Source organism: Rhipicephalus microplus, chromosome 1 (genome assembly GCF_043290135.1).
Source record: "Rhipicephalus microplus isolate Deutch F79 chromosome 1, USDA_Rmic, whole genome shotgun sequence".
In the NCBI taxonomy this organism is placed as follows: domain Eukaryota; kingdom Metazoa; phylum Arthropoda; class Arachnida; order Ixodida; family Ixodidae; genus Rhipicephalus; species Rhipicephalus microplus.
In genome coordinates this window covers 252,796,850-252,817,438 of record NC_134700.1, presented here as the reverse complement: position 1 = coordinate 252,817,438, position 20,589 = coordinate 252,796,850, and the positions used below count along the sequence as shown (strand labels likewise).

The 20,589-nt window shown below is 43.7% G+C and overlaps 2 protein-coding genes across 2 annotated transcripts in view; both read left to right on the top strand.

Annotated features, from left to right (window-relative positions):
• Positions 1 to 12,731, top strand: part of LOC119164522 (cholinesterase-like) — a 35,098-nt gene extending 22,367 nt beyond the window's left edge. The window contains exons 11-13 of the mRNA XM_075868466.1: positions 5,550 to 5,675; positions 11,612 to 11,702; positions 12,345 to 12,731. Coding sequence (XP_075724581.1) covers positions 5,550 to 5,675; positions 11,612 to 11,702; positions 12,345 to 12,731 — 604 coding nt within the window. The remainder of the gene's footprint in view (positions 1 to 5,549; positions 5,676 to 11,611; positions 11,703 to 12,344) is intronic.
• A 2,324-nt stretch (positions 12,732 to 15,055) lies between these two features.
• Positions 15,056 to 19,675, top strand: LOC142767208 (uncharacterized). Its single transcript, XM_075868458.1, has 3 exons — positions 15,056 to 15,240; positions 16,856 to 17,037; positions 17,831 to 19,675. Exons 1-3 carry the CDS (start codon positions 15,118 to 15,120, stop codon positions 18,075 to 18,077), a joined length of 552 nt encoding a protein of 183 aa, XP_075724573.1. The 5' UTR covers positions 15,056 to 15,117; the 3' UTR covers positions 18,078 to 19,675.
• The last annotated feature ends 914 nt before the right edge of the window (positions 19,676 to 20,589 follow it).

Genomic DNA, 20,589 nt, shown 5'->3' with positions numbered 1-20,589 from the left:
CTTCTCTTGAACGCACCAGAGAACCAGGGGACCAGGGAGGTCCCAAATTTTTCTTGTAATAAAGTTTGTTTGACACGGCTGTCTTCATATACAAAAATTTCTTATACTCGCAATGAGTTTCCGTTACATCTGCGTTTCGTTGAAATGAGTTGAATACAATGTGTAATGGCAACGAATAATAATGCCGGAAAAAATGTCATTTTTGCGCCTAGTTTCGCACTAAAACCCCGCCGCTGTGATTTAGTACATATGGTACTTGACTGCTGCGCCGAACGGTCACGAAGTCGAATCTCTGTCGGGCCGCTACATTTTTGATGGAGGCGAAAATACTGGTGGCCCGTGTGCTTAAATTTAGGTGCACGTTAAAGAACCTCGGGTGGTCGGAATTTTCGGATCCCTCTACTACTGCGTCTTTCAAAATCATATCATTTTGGGACGCTTAACGCCACCAATTATTAGCTATGAACATACGTTACCCTGTTCGAACTCTGTTTCAGTATTTAAGTTCGGTGTCGAATGGTATTTTTAATTGATTATCGCAAGATTTAGAGCCTGGTAACACGGAAGGCCATTGGTTAAATCTAGCTCCGGAAGTAATATATCCACGTGATAGTGCAAGCGCACTGCCTTGAAGCAGGTCAATTTTTTTCGCGAGCATTCATGTGCACTACATCACATAGCTACTTTGAATTTCTTATTCTGATACCGTGACAGAGTTTTTAATATTTTTGGTGATCTCTGTTACGCGCTAATTTGGGAAGGGTAGAAACTTGGGCGTGTGCAACCTATTTTCTACCCTTCATCCCTTCCCCAGCGCAGTGTAGCATAACTGATGTGCATCTGGTTAACCTGCCTGCCTTTCCTTGCATCTTTATCTCTCTCTCTCTCTTCATATAGAGTATAATAAATAGAACAACGCAACAGAGGACTGACAAAGATAATGACGAAGTTTGTGAAAGTCAGCGCTGCGTGTGCTATCTTCCTCAGTCCTTGTCTGTTGCACTGTTCTTATATTCATTATGCGCTAATTTGAAAGACCATATCACCGCGAAACTTTAAGTGCAACAGGAGTATTTGTGCATATATACAGTAGTGTCCAAGTGCGTGATTCAATAGGACTCTGCAGCTGTGACGCTCATAGCGAAGAGCACACGGTCGTTGAGGAGAGAAACCAAGAAACAGCACTTACTAGTCTTCCATTTCTACTATCTTTTCCGTGTCGCGTGTACTGCGTTCGTAGAGTTGTAATGATCTGCTTTGCCACCCTATTCGCTAGGGCATTCTGCCACAAGTGATCCTGAACAAGATTTATTGCTATGTCACCAGAAAAGTACTGCAGAAAAATGTGCGGAACAAAAACTTTTATGATCTGGAAAGTTAACAGTGCGGTACAGTATACCGCTTCAACAAAAGCAGTTTTATAATGCATGAATAACGGACATGGACAAGCTTTCTCTGGCTGCTGCGTGCATGTTGTTCTTTATTTATCTCGTTTTTGTGGTACTTTAACGGTAGATTTTATCATCACTCTGCGCTGGTGAACATCGGAAAACGGAGCTGGCAGACTTTCAGAGACCTTCCTGTTATCGCCTAAAAAGTAACGTCAGGGTGCGTCTACGTAAGGCCCTGACGCATGAATATTAACAATGACCCAGTGTATTAGGGAAAGGTACACATATATAAGGACCATCAGTTGAGCTTTTGTGAGGCACGCTTCAAGAAGGGCCTTTGCAAAGGCAATGAAGTTTAACGGAACGGTGCTGCGTGTAGCTTACGTCAAGGTGAGCAAATTGTTTTTCGTTTTTCTAAGGTGCGAGGCACTTATCGAAATCACCTAGGCTATCTACGTCGCACTCTGTCTAAAATCCCCAAAAGACACAGAGCTCCTCTTATATAAATCGCTAATTCGTCCTGTACTTCTCTACGCGTCCGTTATCTGGAACCCGTATAAGAATTGCGAGATTCAAGAACAGGAAGCAGTCCTCAAAAAAGGCAGTAAGGTTCATATGTTATCGTTACGACCTCGATTTGTCACCTTTTTCTACTCTATCTTCATTGCTATTCATTCACGTCACAGAATAGAGTAATTAAAATTCTCACTAAGCACCGTTTCTTCCGCAGTTAAACTGTCAAATAACAAGAAGTGCATAAACTTCGCCCCACAGTCAATGACGGGGAGTTATTGCAACCTAAATTTGAGGTCTTACTATGCTCGAACAAATATGTTCAAGTTTTTTCCCCGTTCCAACGAAGACTGGAATTCATTACCCGGTTGCGTTCGTTCATGCCCATCGCAGAGTTTTGTAGGCGAAATCCCTAACACATATGTGTGAAATATGCTAATCTGTTTGTAAATAGTATTCGTTTGTACCTTCTTTTTCTTTGTTCTGATATTTTTGTTCACACGACGTTATTCCCATTGTTTTTAGTTATATTTCTGTGTATCCTTGTATACTCACTCCCGCCATAGCGCAATTAGCGCTGCAGTATGTGTAAATAAATAAATTATTAAACAAATAAACAAATAAAGTCTAGGCTTGTCGGCGTTTAGTGTAGTCGAGGTGTGTCATCTAGTGATGGTTCATCATAAACGGATATGCGCTGCGGAAATTAGAGAAATCCCACCACTCGTCACCGGGCCCCTAAATATGAAGAAGGTAACGGCTATCCGGACGATTTTAGCGGACGACTTTAGTGGAGTAGAAATACCCTTCCCTATATATCATAAAGAATTGAAACCATAAAGAACTTAAACCGGACGTGTAGGGAAGAAGTAGAAGATGAAGCCTCTGAGGGTGAGCTGCATTACGACGCAGTTTCCCGATGGCGTTATTGGAGTGGGAACACCCTTTTCTGTATACCATAAATAACTGAAACGAGACATGTTTGAAAGAAGAAGTAGATGAAGAAGCCCCTCAGGCTAAGCTGCCTTCCGACGCAGTTTCTTTAAGACGTTAGTGGAGCGGGAACAGCCAAGCGAAAGGGGGACACCCTCAGTAACCCGAGCGGCGACGGGGCACGAAGGCCTTGAGGTCTAGGCCCGCGTGACATTAGGACTTCTAGTGTAACGTGAGATAGGGTGAACCCCACGCCCTGCGCGGCCGGAGGGAATCCCGCATGCTGGAACCCAATAAAGTTTATTCTCTCTCTCTCTTCCCAACATATCACAACAAACTGAAATCGGACATGCAGGGAAGAAGAGGTCGATGAAGAAGGAGCCCCTAAGGGTAAGCTACATTTTGACGCAGTGTCCCGACGATGTTAGTGGGACAGGAACACCCTTTCCTACATACCGGAAAGAACTGAAGCCAGACAAATATGGGGAAGAAGTAGATGTAGAAGGAAGGCCTTAGGGTAAGATGCAGTCCGACGGAGTTTCCGGACGACGTTAGTGGAGTGATAATACCCTTCCCTATACATACCATAAAGAACTGAAACCGGACATGTAGAGAAGAAGATGTCCATGAAGACGTTCCTGAGGGTAAGCTGCATTCTGACGCAGTGTCCCGACGATGTCAGGGAAGCGGGAACACCCTTTCCTACATACCATAAAATCAGAAACCGGACATGTAGGGAAGAGGTAGAAGAAAAAGCCGCTGAGGGAAAGCTGTATTCCGACGCAGTTTCCCAACAATGTTAGTGGAGCGGAAACACCCATCCCTACACATCATGAAGAACTGAAACCAGACATATAGGGAAGAAGTAGATGAAGAAGAAACGCCATAGGGTAAGCTGCATTTCAACGGAGTTTCCCGACGACGTTAGTAGAGCGGGAACACTCTTCCCTACATACCATGAAGAACTGAAAGCGGACTTGTATAGAAGAAGTAGAAGTAGACGAAGAAGAAGCTCCTGAGGGTAAGCCGCATTACAAATAAGTTTTCTGAGGACGTTAGTGGAGCGGAAACACCTTTCCCCAAAATTTTTTGTCGGGCTAGTTGATGTTGTATCCCAGGTGTCATATTTTTATCGCAAACAGGAAAAAGAAATAACTAGCTTAGAAGGAAAGAAGACAGTGCGCTTGCCCTGTGCACCTTCTTCTTCTTTTCTCTGCTAGTTTTCTTTTTCCTGTTTCAGCTAAATAATATGACGTCTGGGACATCCTTCCCTATATGCTTCACTTTTTCCTAGTTTTTTTCGAAGATTCAGAAGATGTGCGCACAGGCCCAATTTTGCCAAGGCGCTAGTTACCGCGCATTTGTGTCGTAAACTGTGAAGTTCTTAGAACACGGGGAAAAGAAAGGGAGATGTGCGAAATAAGGGCTCAGAAGTGAAACTTCTTGTAGAGAGATTTGCCTGTGTAAACTTAGAGAAAGTTGAAAATTCAAAATAAGAAAAAAATATAGTGAAACGCGATGGTCGCAACCGGTCGTTTGGCTGCGCGCTGTAATGAAAGACTACCTCGTTATATTTACGACACTCTCAATCAATTATTTTTCTAGCCCTCATAAGGACGAGTACAGGTTAAATAACAGTAAATGATCTGGCAAGCTAGGTTTCCTAATTTGTTGCAGTTTCAATGAAGTCCCGATTTTCGAGAAGCATTGGGAACATGCTACGAAATCGAGGTGGTCTCTTCATATAGCAGCACTTTATTCGCATGTGCTTTTGGAAACTCGAAAATGCTCAGGTTTCTTTCAGCACTTCGTAAACTGCCGACAAGTCCTGTTTACACGTGTGAAGGTATTACTCCTTAGGCCATTAAGTGTGTGTTAAATATGTGCTTGTACACAAAAATCTCGAAATTTGAAAGATTGCGCAAGCTCACTTTTTTTTTCTGAGCGCAGAACCATTGAGGAACGAAATCGAGGACTGAGAAATATATATAATTGGGCGACATTAGGAACTTGTGTCATGAGTATTATGGCCTTGCATGAAGGTTTTACTTGCGCAACTCGATACTTCTTTCCATGCAGTTGGAGGTCGCGCGCGCACACGTTTGTAAAATATATCTCTAAAATTTCGGAAGCACCTTCGTCTCATTATTTAGGCACCCACTCGCCGGAATTACGCGATATAACACTTGCCTATTCCTAAATAAATAAATACAGGAAACAATATAAAGCTGGAAATAAAAAATTAAAAAAACCATGTTTCGATCGGCGTTCCCGTAACAGAGCAACGACTAACAATCTTGCCACTTTTGGGTTGCCAACTCGTTGTCATTCGCAGCAGATTACCTAGCGCCCGCAATATATTGATATTGCGTGTTCGTGAATTTTGCGTGACGTGTCACCGTATCAGGGCACCAACGCACCTGATTTAAATAACCATCGACTTCATTTAATCACCTTGTAATATTGTATGCTTTGCTTATATGAACACATAATATCGTGGCCTTTCATACCAAGTAGTCTTTCGTGCCCGTTATCTCGTGTAGCAGCTATATAACCATTTATTCGGGTCCTAATATACGACAAACACAAATATATCAGCGACGTTTCCCGCCACCTTGTTGACATGTGGTGACAAGAGCGAGAACTTTCGTTGCGGCGGGACAGTCTGCTCTTGTAGATCTGACACTCTTAAAGGTACATCGTGAATTTCAGCTCTTTTTCACAAATGCCCACGCAGTTCCCACCGTACCTGAACGCGATCGAACATGGCGGCCACACTGAGCTGACTGGCGTCGCTGGAAATCTTGCCATGCTCCTCATCGAAGCACTTCAATTCCAGTACGTATAACGTCGATTATGTTACCTCACTCAGCATTTACTTGGCATTGGTGAACGGTATATTGAAACGAGAGCACGTTAAACAGCTGATTAATTGATTGATTGATATGTGGGGTTTAACGTCCCAAAACCACTATATGATTATGAGAGACGCCGTAGTGGAGGGCTCCGGAAATTTCGACCACCTGGGGTTCTTTAACGTGCACCCAAAAGTTAAACAGCTGGCAGAATGGAAGTTTGGGAGAGAGTTTGTGGGCTAGGCTAATAAGAGAAACCGCAAATTGACTGAACATGAATGAACAATGAGGAGACGGAACAAACGCTGGCTCGATTTAAAACAAATTTTTTTTTATTTTATACTGCAAGCAGGTGGGCAGCTTGAATATGACCTGATAAATAAAAGAAGTTTGCAATCGGTTTACCGCGGATAAAAACACAGAAAGCAGCACCGAAGAACTGTTTTATAATTGATGGAAATGGCAGACATTGAAAAAAAAACGGAATATTCATATCATAACTTGCCTTCTCTTCCTTCGTGTGCCGTGAGTATACGCTGTTTAATTTTGACAAAACAGAAAGTACTTCGTTTCTTAGCAAGTTTGGTGCATGGAAACAGCATGAACGACATTGACGCGCCTTACTTCCGCAAATGCAATGCCTTCTCCTCTTAATTAAGTGATGTCAACCAGGCTGACATATGTCGCAGATGAAAAACACGTGTCCTTAGTAATTATACAATCCGTGTGTGCGTGCATTCTTGCGTGTGAGTTTGTGCGCGCGTCGAAATAACGGGTCTCACGGACTGCAATTACTGGTTAATGTACTACCTGAAGACGAGCACATTGCTTGCGTTAAGGTCTCCACATCCCTGCGGCTAATTCTTAAGATTCACTCGCTAACTTTTGCGATTTCTGACTAAATTTTATGGGATAAAATGGTAAAAACGAAGATTACAAGGCAAAAATAATGCAGGCTAAACCTAAATTGTGTGATTATCGCCATGTCACTAACGTAATTTTAGACAAAATCCACTTTAAGTTCCAAGTTAAGGTTGCTCCTAACAACTTGAGATGACTTTTTTTTTCGCAACTTATACGCAACAGGAAAGAATAAGAACAAAGGAAATTCAGAGAAGTTAACCTGCAGGGGTTCAGCTTGGTAGACTATACCTTTACTGAAGAAAGGAGCAAGGGGAAAGGAAAGTCACTGTTTGAGTCGATGCGTAACAGTTTCACGTTTGACAACTTACCCGCAATGTCAGTATCAACATGGGGAGTGCGCTGAGTTCTACAATAGAGGAGGTGGGCGTGAGGGTATTGCAGCCCCCCCCCCCTCCGCAATTTTTAATTTTTAACAACGTTCACGCGATCCATGGGTGGTAACGAACCAAGTTAACAACGTAATAACACGCAATGTTCACCGCAAAGGTAACACCACAATCCGGTAACCATCGCTGCTAAAAAAATGCCGCCATATCCACGAAGTGAATGATGATGAGTGGGCGAAGCTCCGGAGGTAAACCTGGTAAACCATGAATCCTCCGTACATTTTGCCCACTCGATTTTATTGCAACGCTCCCCCTAGCGTACGTCGCCGCACTATATCGAACGATGACACGCGCCATATGTGGCATCATTCCTATTTTATAACACCTCGCATCTTTCATAATCAACTACACGTACCGCCGTCTAGTTTATAACATCTTGCATCTTTTGGACGGACGGACGGACGGACGGACGGATGGATGGATGGACGGATGGATGGACGGACGGACGGACGGACGGACGGACGGACGGACGGGCGGACGGATGGATGGATGGATGGATGGATGGATGGATGGATGGATGGATGGATGGATGGATGGATGGATGGATGGATGGATGGATGGATGGATGGACGGATGGACGGATGGACGGATGGATATGGCTGTACCCTTTAGATCGGGCGGTGGCTAGCGTAATACTACGCTAGCCACTATATGTAGCCACTGTATGTAGTCCCCTGTATGTAGCCACGAGAGGTGGCTACATACAGGGGACGCACAGCCCACGCCTTAAGGAGCTTCGCTCCTAAAAGACTGTTGAAAACACCCTCAATTCTTCGCATCACTCCATGGTCTCCTTCGCGGAGATGGTGTAATTTTTTTTATAAAGTAGTAACATTCAAAATTTCTGCTTGAACCAGCATTGTCTAACATGGAAGCAACACTGAGCTTCACATGACAGGTAAACATAGGCATGCTTGGTTAATGATTTGTTAATTACTGAATAAGTTCTAGATGACCGAGAGCAAGTCAGGGCTCAATAAGTTCCGCATTATAATGTTCGCGTTGGTTTAACAGGACCCTTTTTTTGTTGGCATTTGTGGAGACGTGCGAATGCGGATATTAACAAAACAGACAGATACTTACTCCACGTTCAGCGAAAATGTTATGTATGAGCTATGGGTTAACAAGGCAAACCTAATAGTCACAAGTACCTCAAACGAGCGCCTACACTCTCTACGAGCTGTCGAAATCTTCGTTGTGCCGAATGTCGCCATAAAATTGAAAGCACAAAGCAAGCCGAAGAGAGAGATAGAGCGAGAGAATTAGCTAAGAAGTGCAACTAAAGCATTATTTAATCTTCGGATCAATGTGAAAATGGGCGTAACCCGTGGCGATTCTAGTCGTGGTGGCTACGTCGAGGAAAGGAGTGTTCATATGGAAAGATAAAAGGAGGAACGCGCAAAAATACAAACATGGTTGGTCCTTCCGTCACGGGAACGCGAAAGTAAAACGTGTTTTAGAGAAGTAGTTCAATATTTATTGTACACTGACATAAGATAGCTTGCACAATGTCGGTAGGTGTCTGGAAGATATAGCAAGGCTTAGCCTGGATGCACCCACGTTGACACTTGGTTGCACGTCTCCATCTCGACAACTATAACGTTCATGATCAGTGATTAAACAAACCTTTGTGGAATCTGTACCAGTTAACGGTGATAGCGTAAACAAAGTAAGTGGTGTGCCAGCCATTTGGACGCATAACTTGGGCCATGATTGCCATCCCACGACGTGTTAAATAAGTATTTGATGTATAACGCCCTACCAAGGTCTGATACCAGATTGCAGTGTAAATAAGTAAATAAATAAATAAATACGTAATTATGTGAATAATCAATTAAGTAATTATTTAAGTAAGGAAGTAATAACGTAAGCAACTAAGGTTATTAAGTAAATAAGTAAAGACTAGTTTTGACCTATGACGGTACAGGTCCGACTGATAAAAGGCATGCCGCAGACTTTGGCACCCCTTTTTAAATGATTTGGGGAAGGGGGATTTCTGCACTCCACGTGCGCACGTAATGAGTACCGTGACGGGGCTTTATATGTGCTGCAAGTTTAATAAGCCACCGAGTAGCTAGCTCCTGGAAAGTGGGTCCGTCGCGGCTGACTCTCGAGCGGAGGAGGAGCGCCAGACCTTTTCTTTCCGGGGCGAGAGCTGCTCTTTCCCTCGACTTATTACGTGCACGTGGTAACATCAATGCATGTTGTGACAGATTTTGAAAACGGGTAACGTGAAGTAGATTCTGCCTATTTGGTTTTGTTTGAAAAAAACTTTATTGCGAAAGTCCGAAGGCGTGCGCCCTATAGCACACGGCGATGGGACAGTAAGACCAAGACCTAGCACCGCATTGTGGGCCCTCTGGATAGCCCAAAGTTGCGACGTTATGTCCGGACTCTGGAGAACGCAGTCCACTTTCTGGACGATGGTGTATCGGTGCCGTGCACCGAAGGGCCCTCCCAGAGCATGTGATGTAAGGTGGCTAAATCACCACATTTTGTACATAAGTTGGTTAAATAAACCTCAAGGTAAAGCTTGTGGAGAAAGGCAGGGTTAGGGTACGTTTCTGTTTGAAGAAATCGCAATGTAAGTGCCTGCGCTCTATTTAGCTTCTTATGTGGAGGTGGAAAGATTCTCCTATCCATAGCGGAATGTTGGGCAATATTATTGCATGCACTTGACGGATCCCCGTTTAAGAAATCTCTAGTTTGACCCAAAGGTCATCAATGACCACAGACAGCTAACGCTCGCGCCCTGGAGGGGGCCAACTCATTGAGTTTGATAACCAATCCGTCCATGTTTCCCATATGATGTGGGAACCCTGTAAGGGTATGGGTTGTAAGCGACTTCTCAGCGAGTATGTTTTTGGCCTATATATATTTGCACACAGCTTCAAAACTGAAGGCACAAATGGCAGCTATAGAATCGCTAAATATGTGTTCATGACGCTGATCTAAAAGAGCCAAGGCAATGGAAACCTGCTGAGCTGCATTGGCAGTTTTGGCGCATATCGACGCTGCATTAATTTTAACCCTTTTGTGGTTGATTGCTGCTACCGTGAATCGGTCTCTCTGGTCATTATATTGTGCCGCATCTACTAAACTGGTTTTCATTTTTTTAGATTTGTTTTTGTCACCATTGTCACTGCTACTCAGCTGCTATGCTGCTATTGCAACATGTGTCCTAATATACAGGGTACCCCAGCTATACTTAGCCAGATTTTATAAAAAATATGCCGACACACGCAATTGCGACGCGACCAAATGCGTGTTGCTGACCCTTGCCTAGAGTTAGTCCGACGATTTTTTCTGTTCTAAAACATCCCCGCCGCGGTGGTCTAGTGGCTAAGGTACTCGGCTGCTGACCCGCAGGTCGCAGGATTGAATACCGGCTGCGGCGGCTGCATTTCCGATAAAGGCGGAAATCCTGTAGGCCCGTGTGCTCAGATTTGGGTGCACGTTAAAGAGCCCCAGGTGGTCGAAATTTCTGGAGCCCTCCACTATGGCGTCTCTCATAATCATATGGTGGTTTTGGAACGTCAAACCCCACATATCAATCAAATCAATCAGAGTTTTAAAATATTCTTTAATTAGATCTGTTTATTCAACTAACTTTTGAAGGAACGAAGATGTATAAAAATTTTCATTGAGAAAGTTGTAGATCGGTTTACAAAACGTCTGATTAGACAGTTTCAAACTTTACATCTGTTAATTATTAGTGTTTTTGCTAACTACAAATGCGCGCGAAATACAAAAAAATACTATGAGATAAAACCCACTGGCACGCCTTCCGTGATTCTTGTGCTCTCTAACGTTCCGTGTACGAAACAATACGCTTCTCTCGCACAGGTTCTTGACAGCGATAAGAAGTCCCAGCGGTTATCGCTTTTGTGGCTCGTAGAAAAACGTGTTTATTGCAATGCCATCATTGCGGCCTTGTGGCCCTGTCGAGATAGCACAATCAGGCAAATGCGCGGAACGTTAGAGATCACTAGAATAGTGAGTGGGTTTCTCACGTGGTATTTTTTTTTATTTCACGGGCATTTGTAGTTAGCAGAAAGACACTATAATTAACAGACATAAAGTTTGAAACTGTCTAATCAGACGTTTTGCAAACCTATGAAGAACTTTCTCATTGAAATTTTTAATCCATTTTTGTTCATTCAAAAGTTAGTTGATTAAACAGATCCAATTAAACGATATTTTAGAACACAAAAATAGTCTGACTAACGTCAGGCAAAGGTCAGCAACATGCATTTGGTCGTGTCGTAAATGCGTGTTTTGGCATAACTTGAATCTCTGTCCAAAGATAGCTGAGGCACCGTGTATACATAAAACGGGTTATTACTGAATTTCAGATAGCTAGCGAAGCTTTGTGTGTTAGTGCAAATCAGGCCCACACTTTTGGTTGAATGAATTAAAAAAAGCGAAAAAGCGCTGTCAAATGCGATTTTGAAAAATTACTCACAAGCACAAGAAAAAAAAAACACCTGTAAAATGGCACATCCGGAGGCTTTAGGCTATATTTAAAATTTAGATGACATTTTTAATATATAACTATTTATTACTAGTTTACGAGTAACATTTTTTTTCTTGTATGCAAAACTAATAGGGCGACTTTTATGACACCTTCCGACGGCAACTTCGGAGTTCGCCTCCCAAGCGGTGACTGGAGTGGACTATTTGGAATGGTCGCTAAAAACGTAAGTTTCGCTCGCCCTGACATTTTTTTTTACCGAGTGAGTGTTTCTAACAAAAAGAGGACCACATATCTCAATTTTTAGGCAGCGAATTGCAAGAAACAGTTCAGCAATGACCTAAGGTTATCCCAATATCAGATATCAGTATGTAGATTCTGATAGGTCATGTTAATCTTATCTCGATGTTCTATTCAGAAGATCCAGTAGAATACATAACAATTTCAGTTTTACTTTCGTATATATGGTCGCACTTTAACATTCGATTGATTATAGCGCTTCTCCGCGCCATTCGATTATGGAATAGCCAGCCCGACAACGTAGCTTCATTGTCCAACCCTGACACATTTCATCCCCAATCTGCTGCGGTGGATCAGCGATTGGAGTGTGTGCGCAGCTGGTGACTTAAAGGTCACGGGTTCTATCTCCACGACAGTCACGTTTCGCTGGAAGTGGAATGGCAGGGGCCCATGTAGTGTGCGATTTCAATGCACGTTAAAGTACACAAATGGTCTTACTTTCCGGAGCGTGACAATATGGTGTGCCTCTCAATTCTGTGGTGGTTCTGGCACGCAAAACCCCAGATGTTGCTACTGTGCGACCACATTACGCCGCTCATATGCAATTCATGCTCTTAATTACTCGCAGGAGGCGGACATATCGCCAGGCCCCTTCCTCATCTCGAACCCTCGGATACAAGTCGCCAACCCTTCGTTTCCGTGGGCCTACGAGAACATGATCATTTTCGCCGCCAAACCACTGCGCTTCACGACAAACGTGTTTGGCTTTGCGAACGCCTTCTCGGAAACGGTGTGGGCGGCCAGCGTTGCCACGCTCCTCCTGCTGTGGATCGTCCTCGCGGCCGTCCTGTCTAAGACGTTCCCGGCCAAAGCTGGCACGCGCACCGCCGGGCGAAGGGCAGTCGGCCGCGCGATGCGGCGCTGGCGCTGGTCACGGGCCCTTGGGGCACTTTTGAGACCACTTCTCTCTCAAGGTTTGCTTTGCCTCGCCATTCCCGTCCTTCGGTATAAATGAACGGCTAGGTTCTGTCGCTATGAGTCAACTACTTCCTTGAACTGTTTAGCAGTGGTTCTTTCTGCTTATGAGAGACAGAAAGGAGGAATATAGGAAAAGAAGGGAGATTTTGTTTCGTTCAGTTTGTTACCCTACGCATGCGGAGGGGAATAAGGGAGCTAATGAGATAGGGAAAGACACACATTTCACATTACGGGCCCACAGCACAGGTGGTTTCTCCTGTAAGAACTGTAAGACGGCTCGTGGGGCATGCTTTCCGAGCTGATCAGCTGCGAGGCCAGGCTCCCATAGTTTTTTTTCTTCAGTAAACTCCTGATAACCTAGTTTACTCAAGGAAGCTAAAATAAAGGGAGTAGCGTATGCCTTTACGAGGTGCCGAAATTTTCTCAGCTGTAACGACCTACTTTGCGAATTTCAGTACTTTAGAGGCGTCTATTCATGCACGGTCTATGCGAAATCGCGCGGTTGTGGAAAAATACTGATGGCGTGCCACGAAGAATTATTTTGCTCTTCGCGGGAAGGAGGAGGACGTGGAAGGGAGAACATTTGATTACTGCTGGTACAGATGAGTGAATTCTATTCTGTTGGACAGAGACATCGTAATTAAAACCATATATATATATATATACATATATATATATATATATATATATATATATATATATATATGTATATATATTTGATATGGCACAACGGGAGCGTTGTCAACAAGGATAAATATATTTATTTCCCAACAGTTTCGGCAGGGGTCCTTCCTTCATCAGGGGTAACTCTATAGTTCATCAGGGGATGAGCTCCCGAAACTGTTGGGAAATAAATATATTTATCCTTGTTGACAACGCTCCCGTTGTGCCATATCCAATCACGAAGACTAACTGGCCCATTGAATTATTACTCCCACAATACATATATATATATATATATATATATATATATATATATATATATATATATATATATATATATATATATATATGTGTGTGTATGTGTGTGTGTGTGTGTGTGTGTGTGTGTGTGTGTGTGTGTGTGTGTGTGGTGAACGAAGATCGGACGGTAGGATAGCTATAGATTTCCATTTTCCACACGGTGATTTAAGAAAACTATTGAGCTAAGAAATCGAACAACCAGCCTACAGTTTGAAGACATTCGCATAAAACGATAGCAATATTATCTATGGGAAACTATATTAATATTTTTTTACGAAGGAGCAACGCTCGAAAACCTGCAAACAACGCACACTTATCAGCTTTGTCTATGAAGCGACCACCCTCAGCTTCGAAATCACCACCACCAAACCCTAAAGCTTTATCAATAATGGCAGGATTATGTGTGCAAGACTCGCCGCGCTGTTTTTGAACGGCTTGATAGCTAAGATTCTGGAAGTTTCGTATAATTTTCTGAAAAAGTACACCTCATGGACGGAGAAAGAAAGTACAAACGACGACGCCTACTAGCGACTGAATGCTATCGAATACCCAGCTCCGAATTACATATCGCAAAAGAAAATAAAAGAAATAGATAAATATTCTAGGTTCACAAAATAGCACCAAAATACTGATATACAGGCTAGACAGCCAAAGGCCCAGTCCCCGTATTTTTGCGCTATGCTGCAATGCAACCGGTTAGCTCGATTTCCCTTACCACTGTATTCATTGTGGTACAGGCATTGCAAACTGACAGAATCCCAGCTTCACTTCATCCCCCTCCTCCGGTCTTGTCTCGTCCCAAAGGTCACTGTTGTTGTAGGTCCATAAAACATCAAACGATATCCCTATGTCGACTGACATGAGCCATGTGTAACCGATAACGAGAAGGAAAAACGTTACTATCCACAACTGCGCGCTAACAGGCAACACTTTTCTAGCCACGTTACCATAGCCATAAGTGACTCGCACAAAAATAATTGTTAAAAACTAAATTGATAGATGAATGAGGCATGTATTTATTGAACTCTTGAACGAACATTTTAATCTGAGAATTTAACGGGTGACGAGAACTTAATCAAGCGTCAAAAACGGAGCTTTTTTGGGGGGGGATCCCCTATTGTTATTGCATTGTCTGCAGTGAAATGGATATTCTTATTGATCTGCTTAAATAATAAATAATTGAATAATTGATTGATTGGTTGACTGACTAACTGGCTGATTGATTGATTGATTGTTTGATTGATTGATTGATTGACTAAGCAACCACCATGACGCTAGCAAGAAGACCTCAGCAGATACAGATACATGACATATCTACTAAGGTAATATGACTGAATGCACACCGTGTGATTCGTCTCTTTGTAGCGTTCGAGAGTTTCCCCGGCTCTACGCTACCGAGGTGCCTAATCTCCGTCTGGCTCTTGGCACTGATCGTGCTGCGCACCTCATTTCTCGGCGAGATGAAGGCGTCTCTGGTGGTCAGGAACGAAGTGCCCGGCATACGAAGTGTGGAGGACCTCGCCAAGATGGAGAGTGTCACGCCCATCGTCTTGAAGGAATCCGCGTTCTATACATACATCAAGGTATACCTGAAGCTTATTTCCGACGGGAGACGCAGTTATTTAGTACAATATTGATCAAGCAATATGTCTTTTCGTAAAGAAACACCTAAATTGCTAGGTTACGGCGATGCTATTGTGCACAGGCCCGCTAAGGGACCCCGCGTATCATGAAAGCACGCATGCTTGGGCATATTAAAAATTCCGGTTCACTTTTCCTTCCTTTTTGTGTGTTTGTATGCACACACTTAAAATGAACAAAAAAAACGCGGATACACTGTGCACTGACTGGAAGAAGAACAGGACCAGGTAAGCTGGGGTTCACTATACTAGTGAGAGCCCATTGACTATCAACATTTAGCCTATCAGAGCTTACTGAAATGGAGTGTCCACACAGTAAAAACTTACTCTCTACCACCCCTGGATGTCTTTCCATGCAACTGGTAATCATTTCGCAGGAATACCGCTGAAAGTCGAAGCTTCCACGAGCAGAGACCTTCAGCTGCGAGCTTATGCACCATACTGACAATAACGCAAGCTTTTTTCTATGGTGCATTTATACATATCATCTTTATCCTAATTACTTCCTTAATTAGCTTTTTGAAATGTCACTTACGTGGAGAAGTTTTTTTTTTTGCCTAGAAAAGATTGCTTTTTATGTGTACCAATAGTTCCTTGTACGCAGGAGATGCCAACTGATGTGTTCAAGAAAGTAATGAAGAGAATAAAATCCAAGAAGGGTGAAATGGAAAAAGACTTAATGTTCGGCCTGCCGGTGCTCCGACGTATATTGAAGGTACAGCCTTTGCCTTCTGACGGGATTGGTCATTTTTAGATAATTGGGGATTGTTGCACTGATGTGGGCTTTTTTTTTTGCACAGTGAATGCAATGACACTTTATAAAACTCAACTATGTGTGTGGTACCTTCAGCTGTTAAAGTTGGTGTGCAGAAATATTTTTATTGTGTAATTAATAATAAATATTTTGCAGTGTACGCCTGCGTAAAAGCGTCCAGTTGGTATAACTGTGCGCTGGCCTTGTACGGGATAAAAACGCTTATCGCAAAAAAAAAATACAAGAAAGTAAAGGGGGGGGGGGGGAGTTGATTTTAAATGACAAAAAAATGAACTGGGAAAGGCAAACCTTGCAAGAACTTTCTGCAGCAAAGTGCGATACCTCAGCAGTAGTTCACAATGGAAGGGCTAAGAAGGTATTAAAAAGAGAGAGACGGTTAGAGATACGCGGACGGGGCCCCGATCGGCCAGCGTCGTCGAAGAGGGGGCATCGTGGACGGGACAACTATCTGCCACAAAATCCATCGAACGCCTCACAACAAAATAGCACGGTCATGTTTCCATTCACTATGCACGCGTATTGAACCGCAAGGACAAGCCGCTTTGTTGTCAAGGCAGTGTTAATGTTAGCGGCTGTAAACTCAGAGTTAGCCATGTAAGGACTCTCGTATTATAATAAATCATAATCAGCCGTTTGTATTAGCCAAACTTCCGCTTCCTGTAAGATTTAAACGAAGAACTATGGACAGAATAGAAAGCTTGCCTTTCTTACTTGGTGCCCTTTGCATGTTATCTAATCCGCGACAGAGCTGGAACGTGCCTGACATTTCGTGATTTGTGACAGGGTGAAGCGGCACTCTTTATGAGCGAGAGCGGTGTGGCGGCCCAAATGCGCGGACGGTGCGAAAAGCTGGTGCCGCTGGACGCCGAGTTCTACTACGCCCCCAGGCCGGTCACTCAGATGCCGTTGTCCATGTTCACGAGCAAGCGGCTGCACCCACCTCTTCGGTGGGCCATCGAAAAGATGTGAGTGACACTTTCCACGTTCCGGGTGCAAGAAAAGTGTTAAGACACGGATTGAGTAGGGGCACTCTACTATTTTTTTTTTTTCCTTTTTTGTAAACGCATCAAGCCTCTCAACGCGCTAGCTTGCACTAAGAAAAGTATTGACTTTAGCTTCACCAGAAAGACTTTCAAGGAGATGGTCGGCAATCTTATTTAAAATTGCTAATAGCGCAATAATATTATAGCGGGCTTTCAAATTCTATGTATTCGTCTCTCACGGTTATACTAGGTTATAGGGTACACCCAAGCAGTTTGCACTGTTGTACTCTCCGTTCCTCTTGATTGTAACTTTTACCAAATCGCCCCTGTGGTGTAGTGGTTATATGATGCTCAGCTGCTGGCCTCGATGGTCGTGGGTGCGATCCCGGTCGTGCTGGGGGCATGTAAATGGAGGCGGAATTTTCCGCTAGAGGCCCACGCAGTGTGCACGTTGAAGAACACGTCGGAACACGTTGAAGAACACCGGATGGTCAATCTTTCCGAAGCTCTCCACTAGGGCATTCCTCGTATTCACGTCGTGCTTTTTGGGGCGTAAAAATCTAGATATTATCATTTGCAACTTTGACCGTCTTTAATTTTTTTAACAGCTGTTGACGAGCTTTTCGCGTTGTGGATTATAGTTGCTGGCTGAGACAGAGCGGCTCATTAAAGAGAAAACAAAAAAACGGAATGGTGAAACGACACCCTTGATGCTCTAGTTGTCTATGCTGTAGCGAGAACTGCGCCCTCTGACAGCACTGTTCACGTGGCGCAGGATCAAGATATTCGTGGAGCGAGGCTTCATAGACAAGTTCTACCGAGACAGTCGACTCGAGATGCCTCCTTGTCGACGCCTAACGGCGCAGAGCCACAGCGGCAACAGCCCACAGCTCGACTCCCTGCAGGGAGTCTTCTTCACGCTGCTCGCTGGGCTGTCGATGGCATGCGCGGCTCTTCTGGCGGAAATACTTCGAAACCGGGCCGGAAGGCACGCGCTGACTGAGCGAGCACGATTTCAATAGCGTTAAACTCTGTCATACTCTAGCACAAAAGTGTCTTATACGGTGGGCTGCGTTCGGAATTTAACGACGCCATATTCTTAAATTCGCCGTCTTGTCAACACTAATTGGTCCAGAGGGCTGCTTCGGCCTCTCTGATTGGCTTAGAACTACCGCATTTCGGAATATGACAGCTTGGTAGAATTCGACTGTCCATATACAAATCCCCTGGTCTCCACTTAGACTTCCTTAATTCAACCGCAGTCTTCATTTTTGTTAAACCTCTTCCGGTATGCACTTCCGGTCTCTCAATTGCCTTTCTGTTTTCGCTTCCTGTGATCCCCTATAGTTGATGATCACCTAATAGACTAGCTCGTTGAAAAACGGTCACTTACATAGAGGGCATCGTGCATCATTAATGTGGTGGGAGTAACTACAAAAAAAGCACGTAGCGAAGTGCGAGAAACAGGCCCTGAGATGATAGTTTCGCCTCCCGTCGAGCATTAAACGAGGAAACTCCAGTCTGCTACACCGAATTCACCCGAGGATGTTGCATTCACTCACCGCTACGCACAGCTCATCCGCCGTGCGTACAACCCGGACTGTGAACGTGGCCAAGTGTGCGAGACGACGGCGCATATATTTCGCGATTGCTTACTTTACGTGTCGCAAAAAAAAAAAACAAAAAAAACGCTCGCGTCAAATGCTGGCAGGAATATGTGTGGGAACGCTTTATGAAAGTGGTATTTTATCAGCAATGTGTGATCAGACGAGATAAAAACCGCAATCAGGGCTGTGATGGGTTTTCTAAAGAGTACAGGACTGGGCGCTAAACTCTAGCGAAGCCACGGTTGCTGCGCTGTTATTGTATGTACACATAACTTGTTTTGGTCCCCATTGTCACCCTCCATCACTTCTTTTTTTTTTCCTGATCCTCCTTTTTTTGTGCAGAGTAGCAGGCTAAAGCATAGGTCAGTGAAATCTCTCGTGAGTCGGCACACTCGGACCGGTTCACACTCAGAAAAGATCGTTAGTCTGAGTAAAGTGAGTCGGGGTCAGAGGGAGTTCGGCTCAGGAAAATTTTTGTGAGTCTGAGTCCGAGCAAGTCCAAAGCTCAGAATATATTTCATGAATGAGTTCGAGTGAATGCCACAAGTTTTGCCGACCTATGGGCGAGAAAGAACCAACTCAGGCCAACGTCTTTGCCTTCTATTAAATCATCTCTTTCTTTACATATACGTAATAAGTGCGACTCTTCGTGACTTCGTTACCAAAAACAATGCGTACCAACTAAGCTGACGAGTCCTAGCATGCTCTAGCATAAAATTATCGTAAGACATGCACTTTTTTTCTAAAGTTGTGTTTTTATTTGCTACAAGAAACTCAGTATTTGTGGAAAGAAAAAAAATGGGCATGGTTTGGCGAACCTACATTTTTTGTATGCTTGCCGGAAAGAAAACAGTAATATGGCGTTCTGTATAGTCGTTTCACGCAGTTGTGTTTCTTCTAAGCGCAATAGGATTTCACTAGACACATGCTTTCATCAACTGTCGATTAACTGTGGCTATTGGTTTCCAAAATAAACGTAAAATTCTACTGTACAGAAATAAAACCGTAATCGTGCTTCTGCCGCGACATCTATTTATTCACAGCCACGAACTATCACGAATCGTCAGTGCCCTCACTGACGCAGAAGACCCAGGTTTTTGGCCCACCTGTTTTAAGAACCTTAAGTAATTCGTTAAGCAACTGCAGTAATCCCTCTGACTCCACATTCCGCTTCGACAATCACATGCAGAGACAACTGCCGAATGGCTGTCTGTGGCTTGCATTATTTTTCCCTTTGTTTTTTCTAGAAGTATTGGAAGGACTTACCAGTGCAACCTAATGACGTGACAGCAGCGAAGAAGGGATCGATCATGATCTTTCTTTGCTGTCCTCGCTATGTATACATCACATTGCAACAGCTTTAGGAAGCCATGATGAAACACCGGCATGGCCGGACACTCTGACAGACACTCTTACCATGTAATTGCCGCCTTATAGGGAATCAGGCTCAATTTATTCGAACAGAAAATTGCTCATGTTCTACTCAACTCCTTCAGTTCTAGTTCAGCTATATTCTAGCACTTTCACAGTACTTTATGTTTTTAATGTAGGCATGCTTTCTGTATTTCTCTCTCTCTCTCTCTCTCTCTCTCTCGATGCTTTTTTTCTTTTTCGTACATATTTGTCTCTCTTTATGCCTTCCCCAACGCATTGTTGCGAACTCGACATTTATATTCATGTGAGCCTCCTCACCTTTCGTTTCTCTATTATATCAATATTTCTGTGTATCCTGTCTTCTCTATAGAACTTGGTCTAGCGTGTGACCGAGTCCCACATGTTTTATGTCTTTTCGATGCTATCTGAGAAGTCGCCATGACCACAAACACGTCGCCATCTGCCGAGAAGAAGCGACGATGACATCGATTTGTTGCGCTCGAGTTTGCACAGCGGCTGGTAGGTGTCGCACTTCGAGAGCTTCATTATTCAG